The 26,788-nt window shown below is 45.6% G+C and overlaps 1 protein-coding gene across 5 annotated transcripts in view; it reads right to left on the bottom strand.

Moving 5' to 3' along the window:
- The window catches only part of LOC135373761 (uncharacterized), a 45,899-nt gene extending 22,565 nt beyond the window's left edge, over positions 1-23,334 (bottom strand). For 2 of the 5 annotated variants that reach the window (XM_064606845.1, XM_064606849.1), the window contains exons 1-2: positions 23,146-23,333; positions 1,186-2,273 (exon numbers count right to left, since the gene is read on the bottom strand). In XM_064606845.1, coding sequence (XP_064462915.1) covers positions 1,186-2,227 — 1,042 coding nt within the window. In that variant the 5' untranslated portion in view covers positions 2,228-2,273; positions 23,146-23,333. Of the gene's footprint in view, positions 1-1,185; positions 2,274-4,933; positions 5,078-17,519; positions 17,542-23,145 lie in introns of those variants that run through there. The other 3 variants (XM_064606846.1, XM_064606850.1, XM_064606847.1) reach the window with 3 other exon arrangements.
- Positions 23,335-26,788: the final 3,454 nt, after the last annotated feature.

Raw genomic sequence — 26,788 nt, 5'->3', positions numbered from 1 at the left:
CTGAAGGTTGTATGTTCGTACCACGCGGTAAAGTATACGGGGTGTTTATTTTTATTCGTCACAGAATTTTGATTTTAAAAACTGGCAGAGCAAAATAGATGCCGTTTTTGCAACCGAGTTCTATACGGCCAGGCTGACATCCTCTCGAAGAAAGTATGCAACTACAAGATGACAAGTTGTCTAAAGTTTATTAACTCTTCAATTAGGGGATTTCGGGCATAAGCGGGAGATCAGAATGAGAGACCATCCTAGTTGAAAGCCATTCCATGTTCAAAGAAATCCCGAAACACGCACATGCGTTAAGATATCCCCCCCCCCCGGAATTTTGATATGCAAATGAGCCGAAACCGCGGCGACCTGGAACGCAGGGGGTACAGCCCTCATTTCACGTCAGATGGCCACGTGATTTGGAGCGGTGGAGATGATTGAATGAGACGCCGACCTGCGGGCCAGATACTACCGCTTTCCCGGCCAGATACGACCCCATCGGCGAAGGTGATTCGCTTCTCAGGCGCGCTTTTTCAGTTTCGGCTCATTTGCATATCAAAATTCGGGGCTGGATACCTTAATGCAGGTGCGTGTTTCCGGATTTTTTTAAACATGGAATGGCTTTCAACTAGGACGGTCTCTCATTCTGATCGCCCGCTTTTGCCCGAAATCCCCTAATTAAAGATTTAATTCATGAATTTTAGGTAATTAGTCATGTTGTAGTTGCATACCTTCTTCGAGGGGATGTCAACCTGGCCGTAGAACTCAACTGCAAAAACGGCAAAAACTATTTTGCTCTGCTAGTTTTTTAATAAAAATTCTGTAACGAATAAAAATAAACACCCTGTATAGTAAATACGTTCCAAGTGTCATCCATGCTCCTGTGGCGGCGCTTGTTTACCGGTTATTGCAGGTAACGCCATGTTTTATTCCGCGAGGGTTTTTTTTTTTTCTCTCTCTTTTTCTTTTTTTGCACAGCCATTCTGCTGGAGGGCTGCCACGCGGTACTGGCTTCCGGTTGTCCGGTCGTTGTCGTCCGTTTCCCCTGGAGCATACAGCCGTGTGATATACTTATTATCTCTGTATATTTTTGTCATAATCATCTTCTATAGGTCATTGAGTTGGACGCTCCGAGCACTTCATATACTGAACACTTAAAAAGGAAAGAAAGAAAAGTAAAATCTTGAGTCGACTTACCCGTCATGTCCACGATCATGAGGGATTGCGCTGCAAATATCAGCCACAACTGCGCTTTCCCCGTGCCGGGTCTATCTCGTACACACGTCCGGAACCCATCCACAAGATTCTCGAGTTTGAAGAAAGAGCGAAGCTTCGTCCATGGGCTATGATTCAGCAGTTTCACTCTTTCGGGCACAGTCAATACAAACGTAACCCAAAGCTGGCAAATCACTAGCAGACAGATCGATGCCCGCAAAACGACGCAGATGCCAAATCGACCGTAAATTTGTCCACCGATGAGCCCACCCAGTGGGAATGCGGCATTCATGCATAAACTTAAAAGGAAAAACTTTGTGCGCCTCTGACCTCCCTTAGTCGTTACGGTGGCTTCACTGTACACAGCCATGAAGACAGCGATGAAGCCTCCACTAAGACCGTCCGGTATCGCAGCCAGGACATCGTAGTACAAAGGTAGGGCCATCATGTAAGCAGTCGCAAGAACCAAGGTGGTGCTGATGATGCAACCGACGTTACTTATCAGTAATGGAGTCTTGTAGCCATACTTGTCGCACCAGGGGCCGATGAAGATAGCGATGACTGCCGAAGGACCGAAGGAAATAATGACCCTGAACATTCCGCAATTGCTGCCGATTTTCTCGGCAGCGTCCTTAACGTCGGGATAGCGATCCAACTGTTCACATATGGAAGCATTGTACTGCAGGCTGTTCAGACAGGCCTTGTGAAGCAAGAGGTCCCCTATGGGCGTGCTTACCATGCAGCGGCTGAATATATAGGCGAAGAAGAAAATTTCTAGACGAGCGAGATAAAGGTAGTGGTATATTCGAGAGAACGGCGTTGGTTTCTCATAGGCGAGGGGAAGGTTGTCAGAAGTGTTCTCTCCTACTTTCTCGGTAAAATTCTCGTTGCTGTGTACGACGTAGACATCCGTGGTCCGGGAAGCATCGGTGATTGGTGCACTACACGGCCTAGTTGAACAATTGGAGTTGCCACTGTTGGAGACTTTGCTGTCACCTACTTCACCCGGTAGCATCCTCTCCATATTGTTACAGATGCCAACCAGTGTCTATGAAAGGAAGGCGCTTCACCTGCATGTAAAGACAGACTCAATGAGCCGCTGTCTGAACAGACGTGCATAGGAAGAAAATAGCGCGCCATTCTATGGAATGCTCTGAGGATCTAAAAAAAGGATTAGCCTATCAAGTAAGGGCAGATCAACTCGCAGGTCGATTCAGATCAGTGCATATAGGCAGACGTTTCGCTACGACTTCACTCATATTCACCTCATGGAACCTTTACTTCTTGCAAACCCATTCGCGCTGAGCTTACCAGACCTCATACAATGTGCCCTTCCCTCACAACCCGTCTCAAATAATCTCATTCATAAGCCGTGAACTGATGACAGGAAGTGTGCGCGGGTAATTCGCACCCGCACCACGGACGTGCCACCGGCAACCTGCGGTGTGTGATGCGGGTATGCCTGCACAATCCGCAGATGCAGTGCGGGTGCATCCGCTACCCGCAACCTGCAGTGACACGGAGTTTCTACTCGCAAATAACAAAACCTCCGACCATCAGTTCCACGCCATGCAGGCGTTTGTGCGATTTTGCGCAGTCTCCAATTTGGTGGAAACAGTGTGACCGACAGTGTGTGTGGACAATGTGTGTGTGAATGACTGACTGAGTGTCTTTGTCACTCAATGGTTTTATGGTAGACAGCCATTTCTGTTTTCCTAAGTGATCTGGAGTGGCAGGCTCTCGCAATGAGTGCCTATTTCTCCATTCTTTTCTTTCCTGTTCTTTTTTTCTTATCAACTCAACCCAACTCAACAAAACAGCGAAACATTTTAAGAAAGACGTTTCCACGAACGTGTGCTGTCTCGATTAATGTTCTGTGTCGTATTTGTCAGCCACGTGTGCCCCAGTGAAAGGTCACATTACCATGCGTTATCTGTAAAAAAAGTTTAGTTTATCGGGTATTTTATTTTTATTTTCTTTTTGGTGGGGGGTTGCAGTTTGCTTTTTGGCATATTCGGACAGCGTTATTCATTTTTTATTATTTTCCGGATATTCGGTGTTTTTCGCCGTTTATTTTTTGTAATTCAGTCACTTCCCACTTGCGTTGCCTCTGAAGCGCTCGTAAGCGATGACTGTACCGACGTTGTACGACCTCTCATCGATATCTTACTTGTGAAGTAAAGATCACGTGGTTCTATTACGAAACGTTCTAGACTGTTAAAACAGAACTTCACCACATAGCATGCTCCTAGCCAACCATCATTCCGAATGATATCATTCTGTGTCTTTATTTGTTCAAAACAGGGGGGAGGTGCCTATCTGGGACAAGCATAATGTGTCCCAGATAGCCGCCTCCTCCTATTTTCAACAAATCCATACACATAATGATATCATTGGTAATGATGGTTGGCTAGGAGCGTGCTATGTGGTGAAGTTATGTTTTAACAGTGTATAGCTTCTGAGGTTTCTTTATCCCACAGAGCAGGGTGCTGCAAAAACGTAGTGATGCGCATTATGCCTGAAGGTGCTGGACTGCACAATGTCCGCAATACCAAAAAAACATGAGTTCTGCTTCACTTTTATGGATTCTGCTCCGGTGCTGGACAGTTGGTCTTCCGTTCCTTGTACCAATTGTGCACACTGTGTCTGAAATGCTTTCCTTCTTTCTTTTCTTTCGTGTAGAGCATCAGAATGTCAGGCTTTAGAAAATGAAGCAATGGATGACAAAGGACACAAATAAATACTAGGTAATACATGTTACCCACTGAACACACGAAAAACAATCCAACACGCCCATACGCAAACATGGCTGCATAAATCATCAGTTTCAATGATGAATCAGAGAACATTCAATGAATTGAACCGGTTCTGTACTTCACGCCCCCGGAAACACATGTTTGCAGATGGGATGTTACCGTCCCTCGAAATATCATATTTCTATCTGATTTTCCTTGCCATTTTCACAGGTTATTCAGGACTTTGCGTTGTAGGAGCAGCGGGATCGCTTTCGTATTTCAAATTCACGCAAGCGGTATTTGGAGTACGCGAAGTTCATGCTGAAGTATAGTGTGTCCCAGCTAAGTGTATACAGATTTTTTAAAAATATATCTATCACTTTTTCCGAGATGAAATGAATTGCAATATAGCATATGCTGAAGGGCAGCACATTCGTCAAGGCAGTGTAGAGTACAGCTATTTTTTTCAAAAATGTTTTTTTTTTACTCTCGTTTCTCAAAAACCCCACCCCCGATTTCCTTCATATTTTGTAGTCATATAGCCCAGGCTGTGACCTACATGTGTTCGCAAAACGGAAGTTTCCCTCTCAGCACAACTCGGGATAGCCCGCAACAAACGTGGAGTGCGGAGCACACGATGTACACTGCGACCAGGAGAACCACGCCAGAGAGTTAACAGGATTATTGGCGTCTGCTACTGCCGACGTCTCCGGCGTTGAATGACAGAGCTCAGTATGCAGACCTACCGCAAATCCCATCCTAGCAATATATTTTGAGTCTTTCTGTCTCGTTTTTCCCACAGTCGGATCTCAATGCCGCTCACGTGAAGTTCAGCGACGTTCTGAGTCGAATGCTTGTGTTTTCGATATGAACTCCAAGTATAGTATGGATCGTGTGCAACTATGCTGACTGTGCGGTGCTATGGCATCCTTCTTAAGCCAAAAGACAACAGAACGACGCTTTTGTTGTTAGAAACAAGTTCCATAGAAACATACCGAGCCTCAAAGAAGGAAGAATGGAACAGAGCGCGAACCGCTGTTGGAATCCAGTCTTGTCACATGTTAGCGAAAAACGTGGGAGGAGATGGACGCATCACTGTCAAGGTGTCCAGACTTTCCAGGGAACAACAAGAGAACCTTCTGAAAAGAAACGGTGTCGTCCAGCCAGGTTATACCTTACAAGCTTCGTGATCTGTATTATCTGTTTTTCTGAAAATAAAATAAAATAATAATAATATATATATATATACAGGGTGTTTCAGTTAAATCCCCGGGCTAAATAATTCGCGAACCGGTGCACCAATCGAATAACTTTCTTTTTTACAAGTATCTGTCCAATACCGCCTACAAGATGCGCACCGCGTGAATGAGCGGGAGGCGCTCATTATTTAAATAAAAATGCAAATGAGTTTCGTAAAAAAGCGTAACTTCTAAAGCAGGGCGCTGTCGGTATTAAAATGGGTACTACCCCTTTTGGGACCTTCAGTGGACACCTTTCAGAGAAAAATCTGCCACCGAGGCGGGTCATTTGTTGCAGTAATGAATTGGTTTCGGTTTACGTATTTTTGTCGCGGCTGGTCGCGGCGAAGCGCAAAAGGACGTAATTCATTGGTGTAATTCATTGGTGTAAGGACGTAATTCATTGATGGATAAGGGAGTGAAAGAGCGTCTTTTTGCGCTTCGCCGCGACCAGCCGCGACAAAAATACGTAAACCGAAACCAATTAATTACTGCAACAAATGACCCGCTTCGGTGGCAGATTTTTCTCTGAAAGGTGTCCACTGAAGGTCCCAAAAGGGGTAGTACCCATTTTAATACCGACAGCGCCCTGCTTTAGAAGTTACGCTTTTTTACGAAACTCATTTGCATTTTTATTTAAATAATGAGCGCCTCCCGCTCATTCACGCGGTGCGCATCTTGTAGGCGGTATTGGACAGATACTTGTAAAAAAGAAAGATATTCGATTGGTGCACCGGTTCGCGAATTATTTAGCCCGGGGATTTAACTGAAACACCCTGTATATAAATAAACCATTTCCTGACTACTACATGCTTAAAAAGTGTACAGTTCTGTTTTATTGCACGAGATTATTACATTTTGGATGGTATCTCGGTTCAAGGCATCATTCTGCCCAGCATTCCCAACTTGTTTCTGATAACAAAATTGTAGTTCTTTCGATTTTTTCGGCTTGAGATGGCTACCATAGCACCGCACAGTCAGCACAGTATACACGCAATCCATACTGTACTTGGAATTCATGTCGGAAACACAAGCCACCGACTCAGAACGTCGCTGAACTTCACGTGAACGGTATTGAGATTCGACTGTGGGAAAAACAACTCAGAAACACCCAAAACATATTGCTAGGATGGGATTTGCGGTGGGTCTGCATCCTGAGCTCTGTCATTCAAAGCCGGAGACGTTGGCAGTAGCAGACGCCAATAATCCTGTTAACTTTCTGGCGTAGTTCTCCCGGTCGCGGTGTACATCGTGTGCTCCGCACTCCACGTTTGTTGCGCGCTATACCAAGTTGCGCTGAGAGGGAACCTTCCGTTTTGCGAACACATGTAGGTCATAGCCTGGGCTATATAACTATAAAATATGAAGGAAATCGGAGGTCCGGGGTCTTTGAGAAACGAGAGTCCAAAAAACCCCATTTTTGAAAACATAGCTGTACTCTACACCGCCTTGACGAAAGTGGGCAAGGTACAGACATGTGAATTTGACAAATTTAAAGAGCACGCTTCGACCAACACAGCGGTGGTCATATATCTCGATGGTGTATATCGCAGGAGTACAGCGTAAGGACAAATATGAGCAAAATGTGAATTTTGTTGCAACTTTGGCGATTTTTAATTAAAGATCAAAACGGAATTGACCGGTACTGTTTCCACACGCTGAAAGTCGTTGTACCTGACATATTGTGCAAAGAAAATCTATGGTTTGGGACCGTCCGATGGCGAGGAATAAAATATCAAAGTCGTTCCGTCAGAAAGCTCCGTCGCCGAGTCAATTTCTTTGGGAATTTTTTTCGGGCGGACCACAACACATAGAGCCAAAATATTTGTTGCTCCAGTGTGTATGCGTGTTACGGCACAACATATCTTTTTCCAAGGGAAATCGGTGATGGTGTCCGGACCACCCTGCCTGAGTTGAGATGGAATCGCCCTATGTTTCGCTATGGTGGTGAAAGGGCTCGCCGTTGTCGGCCTCACAGTGTTTCGCTATGACACAGCCAATGCTCCACTAGCGAACGAATGCAAAGCGATATCAACGGAACGTGCTGCACGCGCTTTTCTATTCCTAATACACGGCATCTACGGGAGCGTTATCAGGTATAAAGCCTGCTATATGTTTCGTCCTGAATTGTTGGGCGTCTGATCAAACAGGAGCTGCTTGGACGACAGACTCGTCTAATTAAATCATTTAATCATTAAAATCACCATGATCAAGGAACGCTGTTACATCCCTCGGTGACCCAGTCAGTAGCGTGTCCACCTGCTGATCCCAACATCGCGGGTTCAAACCCGGCCGAGGAAGGTGACAACTTGGTGGAAGGGTACAAATTGCCCAGACAGGCCCGCGTGTCGAGATCTCGGCGCACGTTAAACAACCTTCAGGCGGGCAAAATTAATTCAGAGACCCGACCACTGTGGTGTCGCTCATGGTCGCAGTTGTCTCGCAACGTACAGCCCGAATACACCCCCTGTGCCCCACTCCTTCCTGCTGTCCTCTCTCCAACGGTCCACATCTGTACGCCGCTTATAGCAGTAGTTGCTTCTCGGCGCTAATACGGAATTTAAAGGAAAAACAGCCCCGAATTATTATTATTATTATTTCTTTGGGGACGGAGACGTATTACTTCGTAATGGTCTGCTTCAATGCCCATTATAACCAGTTATTCGGCCTATATTGATCTTAGTTATTTGCTCATTCAATGTATTTATGAAAATATTTCGGGTACCGTATTTTCCGGTGTATAACGCGCGCGTTATACAGTAAAAAAAGTGCTCTGAAGAGCTCCTGCGCGTTATCTAACGAGTTCGGTGACGTACAAATTCAAGCGTCTTCAAGGGTGTGCTGTGATTTTCTCCCAAATCCCTTAGGGTCAATTGACAAAACCGGCAAAAGGACACCGGACTTCATAAAAAGTTAGTGATGCTTCTTAAGGTCAATAATCCTGAATTCATTTCAGAAGACTGGCGTGATTGAGAAGGAACGCGAAACCGAAAGCGGAGAGGCGACTGAAGTATACTATATGACACCGACTCTGCTGCATCGGATCTTAACGGCTTTGTCTAAATGTGCTTCAAATAATGCATATGCGTATACGATACACCGCCTTGGTTTATTGTGTACACTGGTGGCAGCACAGAAGCTTGTAGCAACATTGCGGTGCGCGTTATGCACCGCTGCGCGTTATACATGGAACTTTTTTTTTCAAATTCGGCACGTTTTCAGGGGTGCGCGTTATACACCGGAAAATACGGTATTTAAATATACTGTTGTGAGCTGTACTCTGACACGCCAGACATAAACACGGCAAGTGCGTGTGTTTGCCCTCATTGACACGTTGGTCATAACTTGCAAGGGGATACCACGGGCCAGGGTACGCTTCCCCGGCAGGGTGGTCTGTACGTGCCTAACGCAGCATATTGTAATTCAAGTAATCCAATGCTCCGATTTCGTTTACTGTACATAGTGTGAAATAAAGGAGTCAGTTCTCGAAGCTCGAAGTGTGAAGACGTGTTGTCTCGACTCTGCGTCCCTCGGCCAGGGCGGGCCCTGGGCATAAGTGCCCTACGACGACAACGAAGCTTCGTATTTCTTTTTATACGCACGAGTTACGCGTACGACGGTTGCGAAGCTTACACTGTGCTTGCAAGGTATTTATGCCAAGGATTTAAATATCTATTTAAGCAAAGTATTTTGTATTTGTTTTTTTTAAAGTTCCGTGTTACCGCCGCGACGCAAATGTGGCTATGAGCTGCGTACAGACGTGGACAGATGGAGAGAGGACAGCAGGAAGGAGTGGGGGACAGGGGGGTTAGTATGCATTCTGGGCCGACTTCAGGGTGAACTGTGCCGACATTCGTCTGGAAAGTCTTCGGAAAACCCGAGGAAAACCTCAGACAGCACAGCCGGTGACAGGATTCGAACCCGTGTCACCTCCGAGTCTCGGCGTGGAAATCGATCATCCTAACCACTATGCCACGGGAGCTGGTTTGTATTTATGTCAAAATACATTAAAATGTATCTATGTCCACCCTTGCCTCTAGGCAAGGACGGAGTTAGGACGTATTACACGGATGATTTGTACATTGTTAACTGTTGGACAGTAGATTTGGATCCAGCGAGCCAGCCTTCCTTGTCGCGGTGGCTGCTAACGCGCGATACCAGGCAGCCTGGACACAAAAGAATACGAACTCCATCAAGCTTGTCACACGGGCAGTCCGCAGTCACACGGCCGTTAAGAGGTTACGGAGGTTACGCCGCTAACCGCCGTTATGGGAAACCGAGCTTCGCAACTGCGGTTTCGCGAGGTAACCACGGCTGCGTCTACTAAAGCAGCGCCGCTGCCAGCGCTGTCAGCGGATGGCAGGTTGCCGTCTACTAGGGCAGCGCGCTCGTTTCGTAGACAACCTGCTGTCGCAGCGCCGCTGCTCCCGCTGGCCAGCGCAGGCAGCAGGTCGGGAGCCGCTGAGCGCGCTGCTGCTGGATGTGTGACGTCACGATAGCAGACGACATCGCCCGCTGCGTAGTTTGAACATGGCGTCCACATCGACTGCTGGGCTCATCACTGTCACAGTGGCTACCCGACGCCAACATGCAGCCTATACGGGTCGTGGATACATGAACTAACCTCAAACGATGTTGGTGACATTCTAAAATCGGTCTGGAAGCGGTAGGGTTTGAACCGAGATACGCTTTCGGCGAGACTAACCTGAAGGCGGCTCTCGCGCATGGCCTCGGATTCTTTGTCTGTTTGCGTTTTTGTAGTAAGGACGGAAAGCGCGCCAGTTATACACAGCTCTTCATCTGTCTCGGAGGCTTCGGAAATAAAAACATCCAGTAATCGACTGCGCGGTACCATCGGGGATCTCGTCGTCTGCTCGTTGGCCGCCATTTTCAGCAAAACCAGCGAGCTTGTCTACTAAACCAGCACCTGTTGACGCTAGCGCTGCCCCCTACCGGTGCTGTCGGCGCTTTTTTAGTAGACGCAGCCCACCTTTTCACTATGGTGGGCTAGAAGGACTGGTGTGCTTACCGCCATATCCAATACATGGAATGCGCGATGCCCCTGTTTTGAAGCCAAGCTCCTGAGCTCTGGCGCTATGCGCTCGCTGCGAACCAAGCGGGTTCTCGTTGAACTAGTCCAACATGTCCCGTGTGTGACGGTGTATGTGTGCGTGACTATTTTTATAGCGAATATATTTGGACCAGCACTACGTTGGTTTGCCGCACTGACTGTTTACTAGCATCCGCAGTTCTTAGTAGCTAAACCACGTGACATTTGCTATCGTCACGTCTGCCTAGCCGACGATCCCTGCAAGCGAAAGATATCGGAATGTTGCGAAGCACGTGACCGCATGTCTTATCTTCGTTGGATGATGACAGACGGGTCGAAAAACAAAACGAAGAGCGGCTACTGCATCCGAGAGCTCGCCTCCTTGATGATTTCTTTCTCTTCACCTTTTCTTTTCAGCCTAGATTATCGAGTTGCTGTGTACAGGAACCTGGGAACATTTTGTCACGGAACATAGGCTGATGGTGGATTGTTGAACTAAATTGTCATTTAACTATGGCGCTTTCTATACAGTGTACCTCGCCGCACATCTTAGTTGTTACGTAATTATTTTGCTCCTTATGTAACTATATAAAGGAACATGGTATCGGCCATAAAACACGAAATTGTAGCACAGCAGTAGTATTCTCTCTTCACGCACGGTTTTACTGTTGACCAGTAGAACGACCGAGTCATATCTATATATATAGAGAGAGAAGAAAACATGCCACACTTGTATTATTAACCGAAAATGCTTGAATGGAATTGATGTTATACAAAGGGTTCCTAGAACATCATGTTAAACTCGTTTTATCCACTGACTGCGGCCTAAGAGCGCTGTTTGCGTGACATTATACAATAACAACAAATACACTGATGATGATAAATGGGGAAATTCGCCACCTGGGTTTGTGGCCGCAACCGACAGCCTTAATGCCTACATTATAGATAGGGAGTGACTTTCTCGGGTTAAAACCGATTCCGCAACGTTATTCCCCCCCCCCCCCGAACTGACCTCCGACCAATTCGGGTTAAACCCGATTTCTCCCCGAATTCTAGTCACTATGAAATTCTCAAGTAACGTTTCCACTGAAGACGAACAAAGGTCGCCACGTGTAACACGTATAAGAACGGGTCACTTACGTTCTCAGCAATACACCCATGTGTGTCAAAACTGTCTATGCCTTCAGGGATTACCGCTGGAAGGTCACGATCCCGCAAAAAAAAAAAAAAATAGAGATTAGGAAATGACTTAATAGACAAGAGGAGAAAAAACAAAAACACCAGATAACACCCGAAGGCACAATTATCGCCCGATTTCTCCCCGAATTACTGAATTAAAAATAGCGCCCGATTTTTACCCCCCGAATTTGAGAAAGGCATTTAACCCCAAAAAGTCACTCCCTAATTATAGATGATAAAGATTCAAGTTGAAAAGCGTAATATACATTAGCCCTATGACTTGGTAAGTGTGCACCTAGTGTGCCCCCCCCCCCTCGTCATATTACTTCTGTCATACTACCCTCACTCGTTCTGAGACCTTTGTCCTACATTTTTCATTTGACCCGTTCACCGTATGTGCATCTGTTTGCATTTTCATCGCTTGTAGGCGTCCTGGCGTGGCCCCGACTCTGTCGCGACTCATATCCCCATCTTTTTCTGTTACCTCGTCACTGCCATCATCAGGTTATACTAAAAAGGGTGTAACATATAGTTACAAATGAAACCTATTGACATTGAATACGGTTAAGGATATAATGTCATGATTGTTGAGTATATGATCCCATGTTGGAGTGTAAATTAGGAAACTCTAACCGGAGTTTGAGCCTTCATAAATGAGAATGTACTACTTGATATTGCCTTTTGCTATGAGGTACACTACAATTCAAGAGTATTCTGCTTCAATACGTGATCTGTTCCTGGTGCCTAACACCCTTGACTGGAAATGGGACTGCCAAGTACCTGGTTGACATTCAGATCACAAGATGGTTCTTGAGATGCACCATATAAAATTTAAGCATGACAGACCTAAAATCCAGATATTCCACGATTTTCCTTGGGCAGATCCTTGTACAATTTTAACTGGATCTGTAGCATCTCGAGAAATGTTAATATGGCCTGAAATTTTTTCAAGGCCACTGTAAACAACAAAGTTCGTGTCCAAGAAGCCTTACGGGGGGGGGGGGGTAATATGTTTATTAAGAAAAAAATATAAGGAAAGGTTAGCCAGGCAATGAGCTGGCTTGCTATTCCAAGAACAAATGGGGAAAACGAAGAAGAGAAGGAAGGAAAGATAAAGGAAAAAACGGGGAAAACGATAAAGACAAGGTTTACACTCAAAGACCATGGCTGTACGGTCACGATGTCATTCTTTAGTGGATACCTGGCCATATTGGCATAAGTGGTAACGAGAAGGCGGCCGAAATGGCGAACATCGCACACCTGTGACAGAATATCTTGTCACGTTTTCTAAGCAGGACATCAAATCTCTCCTAAAATCTATGACTGACGACATCCGCAGGACAAAATGGCACCAAGCCGACAGTGGTCCGTTACTGCTGCGCACGCTAGACCTGGAGCTGAATTTTACAATACCTTCAAAAACGCCCAGACACATAGAAACTCTCCTGCATCGTTTGCGCCTGAATGTGCCCTATGGTCGCCAGTTTCTTCATAAAGTGGGCAAGGTGGACTCGCCCAACATATCTACTACTGTGCGGGAGAGTGGAAAACACTAAACATATCATCATACATTGTCCAAAACATGCTGCACAAAGAGGCATCTTGAGGCAGACCCTTGGCCATCTCGACAGCAGGGACTTCAGCATAGAGAAAGTCTTAGGCGTATGGGACGCTAACCACAGGGACACGGCCTTCAATGCTCTTGTCAATTTCATTGTGAAATCTGGACTAGAAACCCTATACTAGACGGAGCGTGGACATTACTATGATCCTTAATATGAACGGCGCGCTCGGTCCTGCGTTGTCGCGGTCGGACGGGCACCCAGGTGAACTTTTGCGGTGCGCTCGCACCTTCTGTGGTGCAATCGTACCGTTTCCTTTCTTTTTTCTTTTCTGCTTTGGGTTCTACCGTCTTTCTTTTTTTGGGGTAGCAGAATTCGCTTGCGCGAATTCAACCTCCCCTTGTTATTTTTTTACCAACCAATCCAATCCAACCATGGCTGACACGCGAAGCTTAGCATCTTAAACGTCGCATAAACAAAATTAGACGGCGATGGAAACTAACCCTGGTTCCACGTTTGACGAAGGCACTGAAAGAGGAAATGGGTAAATTAAGTGACACTGAAAAGAAATATTATAGCCACGTCTCTGTTGCGTACTCCCAGCAAATTTGACATATGACTACTCAAAGTATCGAGCAAAAGAGGAACAAAATGACGCACAGCATAGAACAGATTATATAGAAGATGTGGCAAACTCCTAATAGATCTATCCTATAAATCTATCACCGTTGTCGCACAACTTAAACCCCCGAATTATTATTAGGAAAGGAATTGCCTCAGGACAGAAGCCTTCTCTCCCTGAAGCCCAGACTCCCTTCCTATACATCTCTACCGGTTCGCTGGATTTCTACCCATCTACGAATTATTAGTAGTATGATATTACTTTAAATCAGCACTTGTATCTCTATTTCTTATTATGTCAATGTGGGAGATAAATAGGAAGAAGTCTTCTGCGGGTAGATTGGCAAAGGAAAAAAGTGGATATGCTAGCCCAAAAAGTATCGGGGCTGATTACTCCAGGACGCGATATTGTGGTCTTCTCGGCAAGACAATATTCCGAATGATTTTCTTAGAAGGTACGCCGAGTAAGCTGCGCACACCTAATACCAAGATCATGGATTGGCTTCGGGACTGATTCCCTGTCCGATCGAACCCCATACATCTGGGGTATACGACAGGACTCAGTCTTGAGACTTTTACTGTTTCTTGTCTATAAGTACGATATGTCAAGTAACATTAATTGTAAAGCATGTTTATTCTGCATAACATATCGCGGGATATATTCCGAAAAATCTAGGGATGTCTGAAAGTGCGTCTTCAATATGCCAATCGTTCTCTCTCTTTTTCTTTTTTTCTGTGTGCTTTGCTTATGGCTCACCTTGCTCGCCTCATATTACGCACCTTCGCAAGGGAGTTTAGAACACATCAACGAGTGGTGTTACAAATTGCAAATCAAGTCGAACACCGACAAAACTGTGTCTATGCTGTTATATGTAGAAAAAATGCTTTGACAACATCATATACTTGCAAAACAGCTTAGTACAAATATCTTGGGGTCTCCGTCCCGTCCGATTTCAGATGGAATTTTCACGTGCGCTTAATGGGCATCACAGTGAAAGCCTCTTCTGTCTCAGAAGAGCACTTCATTGTGCTACTGCTTAGGTCAGACTACCGCTATATAGAACACTCGTGCTACCGATCGTCATGTTGGCGAAGGTAAATTGGGACCCCTTTGCTGCGTCTCTTTTGCGGGTTTCTTTCGAATTGTCGCCACTATATGAGTGTATTATGTGTATATATTATATAATTAATGTACGTTCACTACTCCTTCCCGGGTCCCTTCTGGGACCAGCAGTATTCTGAAATAAATGAATAAATCGTTATATTTTCGTGGTCGTCCCCTTTGTCTTCCGGAATCCTTCCCTCTACCGACTGCTCACATGCAGACTGTACTCAGCCGTTCTATCGCTTCCGTTGGTTAGCTGCAGTTAACGTGTATCTCACGCTTATAGCCCACCACTGACTTAAACATTTCTATCACAATCCCCCGTCACGGGACCTCGCAATCTGGAAGGTAAAGGTCGCTCAAATGAAGGGAACGATGAGCACATATCACGAATATCACTACCCAAAGGCAGAACCGGCTGCTCGAACACGTCTTTATCGTTATCAAAGTACACGTGTCCCAGACACGAGGGCTGATAGGGACGCGCCGACGAATGTCAGCAGTGATATCTAGGTGTGCCATTCGTTTGCTCCTGCAGGTGACACTCAAGGGGCATTTTGCATTCAGAGCAAAGAAAAGGCACGCTCATGGGTTAACGGCAGGTATGTAATCACATGACGAGTAGCACTGAAATGAGCCGCGAGAGGCGATTAGATCGCATAGCGCCGAGATACGCTTGGCGCCATCTCTCGGCAGGAACATCGGCTGGTACATATGACAACCACCGAACGGCACACCAGTCCTTCTAGCCCACCATAGTTTCACGATTCCGATTTCCCGACGTCAGTACGCGTGTAATAACATTTCCCGCAAATAATCGTGCGCGTACCGTGTATTTAATGATTATTAAGCTTTTCAATTGCCATTATGCTCTTTTCTTTTCGTGATATACAGCGTAATCGAAATATACGTGGCCGTTGTGTCACAATCACGTGGTCACTGCTAGAATGCCACAAAGTGTCGTGTGACAACAACAAACCGTGGTCCACGATAAGCGCGAAATGCGGGGCTTTTCAAATAAATCCGAATAACTTTAAATTTTACAGGCGTACGTTTGACGATTTTTTTTTTATAAATCCGAAAACCCAGAACCGTAGTTATAGCAAAGGGTCAATTCTACAGGTGTCAAGTGATGGACTTCAGGTATGGGAGGTGTACGAAAAGTATTTCTTACGCATCGCCGATAGTTACGATTTTCTTTCAATTTTACACGGTAGTCAGAGATGTGCTTCGTATTGTTAGGGAAACCGATCTTTATAGCTTAAATGCCAAAATTGTTTCGGGGCCCTGCGAGGTTGGTAACGTGCCTAAAATTAACCGGGAACTTGGTCAAAAATGTGTTCTGTTTCAGATCTGTCATCACGAAAAGCAGGTTTATTCTCCTTCTATGCTGTCTCCAATAAGCTAGATCGCTGTAGCTTATCCTTAGCGATCCTTCCCATCTAACACTACAGGAAAGGGGACGCATATATGTATACAGGGTGTTTCACAAAAAGTGATAAAAAATTCTAACTGGCGACGTACTCGCCGGAGGACTGTGGGACTTTCGGCAATTAACTTCTATAAACCTTTGCCGCCATTTAGGAAGGCTTTGAACAATTTTTAATTCAGGGAAATTTATTTTTTCAATTGAACTTTGAAAATTGCCAAGCGATCGTCACTTTTTTTTACAGAAATATGAAGTCCTCCATGGATAACCACAGACCCAACAAAAACTATGCACAGTATCGCAACAGAAATAGTCGAAAAAAATTCGTGAAAATTACACTTTAGCCCCGCCTGCTTGATTTTCGCAAAGAAGCCCGCGTGACATGTGCGTCTAATGTCTAAAGGAGGAAGTGTCTCCGCCTCTTGTTTTACCTTCCCTTCCCCGGCTTTGACCTTGATTCTGCTGACCGCTTCCGGTCAAGAGATCCAACGAGTCAAGAGATCCATCGAGTCAAGAGATCCAACCGGTCATGTGACAGGCGAGTCAAAAGATCCAAAGCGTCAAGAGTTCCAACCCGGTCAAGAGATCCAACCAGTCAAGGGATCCATCGAGTCAGGAGATCCAACCGGTCACGTGACAGGCGAGTCAAGAGATCTAACCAGTCAAAGCGTCATATACTGGTCATGATTCCCGACAGAAAAGAAAGTCTATCCCTTACCATGTTCATTGCAGAACGATTGCGCTGTACGTAGTATTAAGTTAGGAAGTAATATGCCCAGTAACAGTGAAGTCTTTTCGGTGTTTTCTCTCTTCTTACCACACACGGACACGCACAAAAAGTAAGCGAGAAAATCCTGTGGTTGTGCTGTAGGTTACGGCGGCGAGTCCCCCTTTTGCCTTTGCACGTTTATGTCCATGCCCCTAGCGCCGTAACACGCTATGCTAACACGCCAGAACGGATACTTGTTGCCAAGAATATTGAGCTCAACTTAAAAAGAATCGTAGGCCGCAGGGCTTAAAACTTATCCTTGTCGCGTTCTTTTCATTGGCCCCCACCCTTGTCGCGTTATTGTATTCTTTTACTGACCGTGCGGGAAAATACTGCCTGGCTGTGCTTTCCAATCAACGTTGACCTGTCACGTTCATTGACCTCAACCCCAAAATGCAGGGTATACTGCTGGACTCAGAGTCATCTTTGTACTTTTGCGTCCATTGGCGCAGCCGTTCCCACGTTATGCCAGAACTGAAGTTTGATACCAATAATAATGGGCACAGCCGCAAAGTGCTTTGTCTATGTCCTTTTGTGGACGGCGGGAAAAATTGATACAGAAACACACATACACAGACACACACACACACACAAAAGATGTTCGGGCATATGAAGCTATCTTTCGTACCCTGAGAGAGTCCATGATCAGACGGTTCCCGCCATGTAGAACGTGTGTCCACAACAGCCACTTGGCTCTTCGACCACGAGCCTGCTGTGATACGAGAAGTGTTTCAATAATCAACGTGTTTGAAACAGCAGCCGGCCCACCCAATGTGAGTCTACGTAGCGCACGCTTCTTTCACCACTTGTTAGTTATCTTTTTTTTTCATATTTGTCTTTAATCCACCCCGTCCTTCTTTCATCTTTTGTTAGTTTATCATTTATTTCCTAATTCCTTTTCTTGTCTCTTTATTTATTTCTTATTTCTTAAATTTATTTATTTATTTATTTATTTCCGGAATAGCAAGCCGACGTCCCGTTTGGCTGACCTTTCCCCCGTTTTTTTTTTCCTTTTCGTCTAATAAATATATCACCCCCCCCCCCCCACGCTACCTGTAGAGATAATTTCTAACACGAAGCGCTGAAAAAAAAAACTCAATCCTGTGTTACAAACAGGTTGATCTTACAATGCAAGCACCTGTTTTTAACACAAATGACATAAGCGAACTGTCGGCTTTTCTTTGACTGCGCTATGTGTTACAAAGTAAGTAACTACGTCAATCAAAATGAGATGTTGATTTGCCACCTGCATTTGTATTCTATTTATACCGCACGTAGAACGAGTCCCTCGTATTTCGATACGGGTAATTTCTGCTTAGCGATGTTAGAGTTAACGACGTAACACAAATGGGTCAAAATATCCAAGCCTGGCGAACCCTCAGACGAGTCAAAAGATCCAACCGGGTCAAGAGAACCTCCGAGTCAAGAGATCCATCGGTGGATCTCTTGACTCGATGGATCTCTTGTCCCGTTGGATCTCTTGACGTGGAATCCACGTCAAGAGATCCAACGGGACAAGAGATCCATCGAGTCAAGAGATCCACCGATGGATCTCTTGACTCGGAGGTTCTCTTGACCCGGTTGGATCTTTTGACTCGTCTGAGGGTTCGCCAGGCTTGGATATTTTGACCCATTTGTGTTACGTCGTTAACTCTAACATCGCTAAGCAGAAATTACCCGTATCGAAATACGAGGGACTCGTTCTACGTGCGGTATAAATAGAATACAAATGCAGGTGGCAAATCAACATCTCATTTTGATTGACGTAGTTACTTACTTTGTAACACATAGCGCAGTCAAAGAAAAGCCGACAGTTCGCTTATGTCATTTGTGTTAAAAACAGGTGCTTGCATTGTAAGATCAACCTGTTTGTAACACAGGATTGAGTTTTTTTTTTCAGCGCTTCGTGTTAGAAATTATCTCTACAGGTAGCGTGGGGGGGGGGGGGGTGATATATTTATTAGACGAAAAGGAAAAAAAAAACGGGGGAAAGGTCAGCCAAACGGGACGTCGGCTTGCTATTCCGGAAATAAATAAATAAATAAATAAATTTAAGAAATAAGAAATAAATAAAGAGACAAGAAAAGGAATTAGGAAATAAATTGTCTTTGTAAAAATTTATTTATATAACCCATGTTAACCCATATAGTATGTACCTAGTGTGTTCTTATATGTGCTGTGTCCGCCGTCCGTTATGTAGTGCCCAATGGCCTTTAACGTACCACGAAAAAAAAAAATAAAAAAATGATAAACTAACAAAAGATGAAAGAAGGACGGGGTGGATTAAAGAGAAATATGAAAAAAAAAAAGATAACTAACAAGCGGTGAAAGAAGCGTGGGCTACGTAGACTCACATTGGGTGGGCCGGCTGCTGTTTCAAACATGTATAGCGGGCGCTTCTTTGCGAAAATCAAGCAGGCGGACCTAAAGCGTAATTTCGACGAATTTTTTTTTTTCGACTATTTCTGTTGGGATACTGTGCATAGTTTTTGTTGGGCCTGTGGTTATCTGTAGAGGACTTCATATTTCTGTTTAAAAAAAAAAGAAAGTGAGGTTCGCTTGGCAATTTTCAAAGTTCAATTGAGTTTCAAAGTTCAAGGATAGTCAAAACAAATTTCCCTGTCCAAAGCCTTCCTCAATGGTGGCAAAAGTTCCCAGAAGGTAGTTGCCGAAAGTCCCACAATCCTCCGGCGAGTACGTCGCCAGTTAGAATTTTTTATCACGTTAGGTGAAACACCCTGTATATGTCGGAAAGGGGACGCGTACCGAACACATTTCACTGAGGGCTCCGCGTTCGTGGAGCGCTCAGGGTTCAAGGAAGCAAAATCCGGAGAAAGAAAGTCTATACCCCATGTATCCACTCTTCAGAGAATGCGCACATTCATTTTTTTTTTTAGCAAAATCTAAGACAGTCGAGCTACACGGCCTGGACCTGCGTGGCCTCGCGACGAATCACGCAGATGTCATAAACCTGCCCGTGTTCACTGTATTTCTAGACGGATCGTTCATTCAGGGCAGATCTACGAGTGCACGTGTGATTCCTTCCGACGCTACCGCACGAAGTGTTCTTAGCATGTGATGAACTGTAATCCGGGAGTTTCGGGAAATCACCTGAATGCACTCGACAGCGGAGGGTATATCATCCGGGGTGTCCTATGACAAAAGAACACATTGTGGAGATAAGTTGAATGGAAATTATCTTACAAAAGAAAGGCGACTCGCAATCAGGTGATGTATCTCCACGTTGTCATTGGACCCTGCCTCACCGGCCAGCTAGCCCGCGTGGCATAGCTCGGCATTTCGGGCCGCGAAACTCACGATCACATTCATCTGATCGTGCCGCGACTACGAACTCACGTGAAGCTCGACATGGCGTATCGGGGAGCTCGATCATGCCGCATATTAGTCCATAATGTAAAAGCCTGAGCCTGGGCACACCGATGGACGACACGAACACCCATACACCCACGAACAGCAGATAACATCACATCTGCTCTGTCTACAAGTGTGATGTTATCTGGGAGTACACTAATGTGCGGCATGATCGAGCTCACCGATACGCCATGTCGACCTTCACGTGAGTTGCAGAGCTATGCGCGTGAGTCGCTTTGTGAACGAGCTGTGAGAGGATATGCCGTCCAGCACGCGTATATTTTAAGCCCGTTTCTTTTTCTTTTCTTTTTTTTTTTGCTGGAGATATAATTTCAAAATTTTGCAGGTCTGTATTGACCGAACCAAACTGCGGAACTGCCAACACCAAACCAAACTACCTTACAACATCAGACCGCCCCATCTGCGCAAAAAAAGGGGGCATGTTTGGGAAGGCCAACGCTCTTCAGCTCCAACTGGATGATGACAAAAAAGGCATCAGCAGTGGGATTCCAACTCACATCCTCCGATTGCCGGTCAGAGAACACTTCAGCTCGCGTTACAAGGCGCTTCCTTTTTCACGAATCTCATCTTCCAGTATTTGGAACATGGGGAAGATGGCATTCTCGAAGAAACTACATAACGTTATCCAGCCTCCGGTATGCAGTTAGGGTTCTTCGTTTTCGGGTTTTATGATTTTTCAAATTCGGGAGGGAAAAATCGGGTGCTATTTACTCACGGGAATTCGGGGAGAAATCAGGTGCTATGATCTCTGTTTGACATGTCATTTGACATGTCTGTTTGACATGGAATTTTCGGGTCAAACAAAAGTCATTAGAACAAGCCACAGCTGTGACACTGGGACGAGAAACAGTGATCTTTATATTTCCGCTCGGAACTGGGATAGTGAATGACCGCGGTATTCAAACCGGGTTTTCCACTTGCACTTACACGAGCACTTGCTCGAGCTCCACAAAAGCTCGTCTTTGACTCCTGCAGGAGGGGATTATAAAAGGCGGACAAATAGGTTGTCACAAATAGCTCTCTTTGCTGATGTTATGGTTCACTTTTCCGACGTTTTACCGAGGATGACAAGTTGAAGGACCGCAAGGATTTCGGGTAGACATCGGGTTTTACCCGAATTCTTGAAAATTTGTTCGTGGGGCAGTTATCGTGAAAAATCGGGTTTAACCCGAAAACGAAGAACCCTGGGTATGCTGCACTGAGGTTTTCGCCCACCTGAGTTTCCTGCATTCTTGGTCCCACCACATCACGAAGGACCGAACGTAAATATGCAGGGTTTACTACAACGGTCTCACAAAATTGTTGTAATAGACACAGAGTGGTCGATCTGTATAAACTCTGGTAGATCAGGACGGGTACGTTTCGTATCGAACTTGGTACCGTGTAATTTTAGAAAGTATGCTGCAGACGTCCAGCAGTGATCCCCCGGGCTGTACTTGGTGGCGTTCGTCTCGCGTTCGTGGCGAGAGAGAGAGCCAGCGCTAATGCTTTATAATTTTTATGACAGCCGCCACTATGAGTCACTTTCCCGGTAACAATTATAAACGCATCCCCATTTTTTTTTCTTTTTCTATCACATCACGTCACAATTATAAACGCTCGTCCACCTGCGCTCCAACTCACTACCGCCAGTGCCAGCAGGGTTGAAAAAAATCTGGATTTTTTTTTAAAGATCCTCTCCAGTGGGCTTTTTAGGATAAAACCCGGATATTTTTGGAGAATATATATACAAGCCTATAGAAATGTGACATAGAGTAAAAACAAATGTGTTTTGCTCTTCTTGATTTCGGGTGATCTCTCATTGTTTCGGATTATGGAACTGCCTGTCCCAGCAACATTGTATCTGTTTCTATTGTTTTCCGAAAGGTGGAGTTCCATGCACGCCTGGTTCAATGGTGTAGATCCTACACGCCTGGATTAGCTGTTGTACTTCAGAAGAAAGCCTTTCCCTGAATGTGCGGAAGTAGAAGAAAGCTAGAAAAAAGTTCAATCTGAAAAGTTATAAGTTAAATAGTTACAAAGTTAAAAAAGCTAACAGTTAATGTTGCGCGTACCTGGGCTTTAGCAAACAGCCAACACTACGATAAAATAAACCGGGAGTTTTCCGTGTGATGTTTAATTCGGTTTGTCTTCCACATCTAATCTAGACAAAATCTATTAAAAGCCGGAAAACATTGTGTAGATAAAATAAAAAAAATCCACCGGATAAAATCCATGCAGATTAAATCCAAACAGCCCTGAGCGCTAGTTATAGAATGCGCGCTATCTAACAGCATATAGGAAATATGCTTCTATCATATTGCGTCACTTCACTGAAGCATTCCTTCTGCCGTTACCTTGATCCAAGCGTTATGCGTCATGCAGTTGGCATTTTATATTTTTAAGGAAGGTCACGCAAAACGCTGAAATTAAATAGCTTCGTTGTAGCGTATACGTAATAACATCGCGTACACGAATGTATGGAAGCGGGGCGGCTGGTAACAGTCCACGATGGAAAGGAGCTGCCACCATAACACTGGGATGAAGAGAAGTCTGCTGTGTCGTCCTTCTTTTCGCTCCAGTGATATTTTGGCGGCTTCTTTCCATCACCTTGCACATTGTTGCCAAACTGAAGTCCTCTGCCAGAGGACTGCAGTTCTCTTATAACATGTTTAACGCTTGAAAATAAATTGTTCCTCCCACGCAGATGCATTACAGATTACATCGAGACGGATTACTCCTCAAACTAAATAGTTGCTATGGCGTCGCGATTCCACGGCTTGCATGTTGCTGCTGTGTTCGGAGCGACTACATGGTTGGGACCAGCCTGCAAGCTGTTCGACGAGGGTTCTGTTTACCAAACAACGCTTCAATCTACCTACCTGAACGTGAGCTGTCACGCAAACGCTGTCCTGAGCTGTCACGTAAATCTGTTCTGAACTGTCACGAAAACGTGAGGCAGCCGAAGTACGTTGTTAGTCTTCCCCATGCTGCGCGGGGGTGCAGGCATTCGTTGTCAACAAGCGAATGGGGAGCTGACGTTCCGCCGTCACGATATCCGTTATCACTTATCAGTATCGTGGCATTGCAAACAAAGCCCGTGCACGTGATGAACACGCTAGAGGTGAGCGCCGCTCTACCATATTTCGTTCAACTCTCATGCCATATGTTATACTGCAAACGCCGGAAAGAGGGGAGGTGGGTTCGAAGGTTTCGGCCGCACACCCGGAAGTGTAGTCCACCACACGGGCGTCGGAATGTGGGGCAGGGGGGGGGGACAGTTCCCCCATGAGTTTTCTAACGGGGGTTGCTCCCCCCGGAACTTTCTGAACCGAGACAGATTCGCTTTCAGCTGTTAGCGCAGAATGAAAATGAACATCAGTTTAAAAAAGCAGAAGACGAAATTCACCCGAATAGGTACTATCCCCCAATTATCCAACGTGATATTGTGTGTGCCGACCTCCTACGCGAAGAGCAGCGGCGCGCCATTCAGTAGGCTTGCTTAGACGCTACAAGCAAACGCAGAATTTCTCTCCAGCAAAGGACGCCGCCTTGTTTTTGATAACGCAGGGAAGCACTCGTGGCTAGAAAGGGAAGCTCTTATCCTGCGGCGAGGCGTTTTTAAGCAGTTCACTGGTACCAGTGTGCGAATCCCGGGGAGGAGGGGGGGGGGGGAGCGATCGCCCTCAAAACGTGAGTCTATACATGGGGGGGGGGGGGAATATGTTTATTAAGAAAAAGAAAGGGATCTATACATGGGATTTCCCTCTCTCCCCTACCCCACTACGCGCTTCAACAAAGAACCTCCCCCCAAACCCAGGGTCTGGATCCTCCCCTGGCTGGTACGTTCGATGACTCGTTTGGCATATCTGAATGTTTCTGCCTACACTGCAGCACTAATGAGTGCAGCAATTTTAATGAAGCAATAATGACACGCTTTGCAGATGAAATCATTGTACTTTTGACGTGAACAAACATAAAAAATATAGAAACACGCAAGCGCACGATTATTTCTAACAAAATTGTCTGATCGCATTTATTGAAAGCATGAACAAATATTTCAGTTTGTGCTGCTCTAACGCCAATTTCTTTTTCGCCTCAAGGTAATCAAGAACGCGAGATGGTCTTCCCTACACAGTAAACTTTTTTACACTTTTTCGGTGTAAATGGCTTGTCCCATGGCGCACACCTTTTCGGTGTTGCCTTTACACCCGAATGAAGGGCGTTTTCTAAAACACACTTTAATTAGGTGTATTCCTCATAAAACACTCTTATAATGGGCGTTTAAAAACAAAAACACCTTTAAAAGGGGAGTATTCTATTGAAAACACCTTTCAAGATGGAGTTGTTTTGTGGCAAATACCGTGCCGACAAAGAGTTGCCGTGCCTGCCGTGCCGGCAAAGAGTTGCCTGCAGATGCAGAATTCAATTCCTTTCGTGCCCGGTTACACGAGCTGAGTCTGCACGAAGGGTGCATCCTGCTGGGAGCCCGAGTTGTTGTGCCAAAGAAGCTACAAAAGACTGTTCTTCAGATCCTACACGAGGGTCATCCGGGAATCGAAAAAATGAAGGCAGTGGCTAGGAGCCATGTATGGTGGCCTGCGCTGGACGCCCAAGTTGCAGATGCTGTTCGTAGCTGCAATATCTTTCAAGAGCAGCAGCGGATGCCTAAGCGCGCGATAATGACAACATGGCCTTTTCCGGAGAAGCCATGGTCCCGCCTGCACGTGGATTTCGGTGGTCCGTTTAAGGGCCAATATTTTTTCGTCTTAGTAGACGCATTCTCCAAATGGGTAGAGGTGATACCAGTACGATCACCATCGTCGTCTTCAACTATCGCCTGCCTTCGGGACATTTTTGCATCTCATGGCATTCCAGACCTAATCGTCTCGGACAATGGGCCAGCGTTCGTGAGCAGCGAATACAAGGCGTTCCTAAAGCGGAACCGCATCAAACAGCTCCTCATTCCGCCGTACCACGCAGCATCAAATGGTGCCGCAGAAATGGTGGTGCAGACTGTCAAGGCGAAGCTAAAGAAGAGCGTAGCGGGAGATTTCAAAAAGCAGATAGCGAGGTTCCTGCTGCATTATCGTTCCCAACCGCATGCTGTTACTGGGTTATCACCAGCCGAACTCTTGGTCGGCAGGAAACTGAAAACTGCACTGGACTGCCTGCAGCCTAACCTACGAGAGAATGTGGTGTATCATCAGCTGAAACAAAAATTGTGGCATGATCAACACGCTCCGAAGCTCGCCGGAACCTGTTCCAGGCGACAGGGTTTTCACCCGCAGATAGTGTCCTACCTGGGTTCCTGCGGAAGTAGAGGGAAAGAAGAGCGCATCGTCTGCGGACCTCCGACTGGCTGATGGCACTACCTGGCATCGTCACTTGGACCACATGAGAGGTTCACACAGTCATATACTGTCTCCTGCATCCACACCGATATCGCCACGTGGTCCAGAGGATTCCCGTGCAGGTGCCACTCCAGATCAGCCACAGCTTAGTCTAAGCTCAGAGGCGGAGACCCTAACCTTGGCACCAGACAATCCAGCGTCACCGTTACCACAAGTCCCAGGTGGTCCAGGATCACCGCTACCTGGCTCAAGTAGACAGGACCCGGCGACAGCGGCGTCTGACACACCCAGCACGGCTATAGACCTGCTACACCGGCCCTTAGGAGGTCCACTCGAGTGCGGCGTCCCGTGAAGTTGTGGACTTGGAACTTGTTACTCATGAACTTACGTGTGTGATAGTGTTTTGTTCGCAAAGGGGGTTTGGGGGTCACGTTTGCAAGGGTTTTATTACTATTATAACGGTTGAAGGAATGTAATGATGTTGGCTCGTAGCGCCACCACTGTCAGTAAAACATGCACACACTTGAAACTCAACAAACATATCGATTGCGGTGCACCACCGGACGATTTTCATCTAACACTCTCTTGTACGCCATTCAAGAATCTTCATACAAAGAAAGGAAATATCATAAGAGACTGCAAGTTCATCGCAACAAAGTGCAAGTTATTGTGGAAGTTGAAGTGCAATTCTTGAATGGCGTACAAGAGAGTATTAGATGAAAATCGTCCGGTGGTCCACCGCAATTGATATGTTTGTTGAGTTTCAATAAGTGATGATACATCAGACCTTGCACGACAATATTGAACTTCTGTTCATTCGACATCATTGCAAGAAGTGGTAGAAGAAAATAAATGTGTAAAGGCTCTAGTGGAACATATCACGTGATAAGATTTTTATGTATTTTCCATTTCAACCGTTAGGTGTAATTTCAACAAATCCGTAATGAATCGCGCATTATAGACTGCTTGTATATGATAATTTGATCTGATTGCTTTCTTGATTAATGCAATGCCCATTGCAATGATTACAATTACATTTGGTCTACTGTATTTCAATTCTTCGTTAGCAAACCTCAAAAACTCCACCATCAATCCCAGTGGTCCTTCCGATGTTGACGTGCAAGTATTTTTATAACTATTGTAGATTCGGCATACAAATTCTTGCACCTTG

Source organism: Ornithodoros turicata, unplaced genomic scaffold, assembly GCF_037126465.1.
Source record: "Ornithodoros turicata isolate Travis unplaced genomic scaffold, ASM3712646v1 Chromosome31, whole genome shotgun sequence".
Lineage (NCBI taxonomy): Eukaryota > Metazoa > Arthropoda > Arachnida > Ixodida > Argasidae > Ornithodoros > Ornithodoros turicata.
Note: the sequence above shows the minus strand (reverse complement) of the source record. Positions and strands in the feature narration are given on the sequence as shown.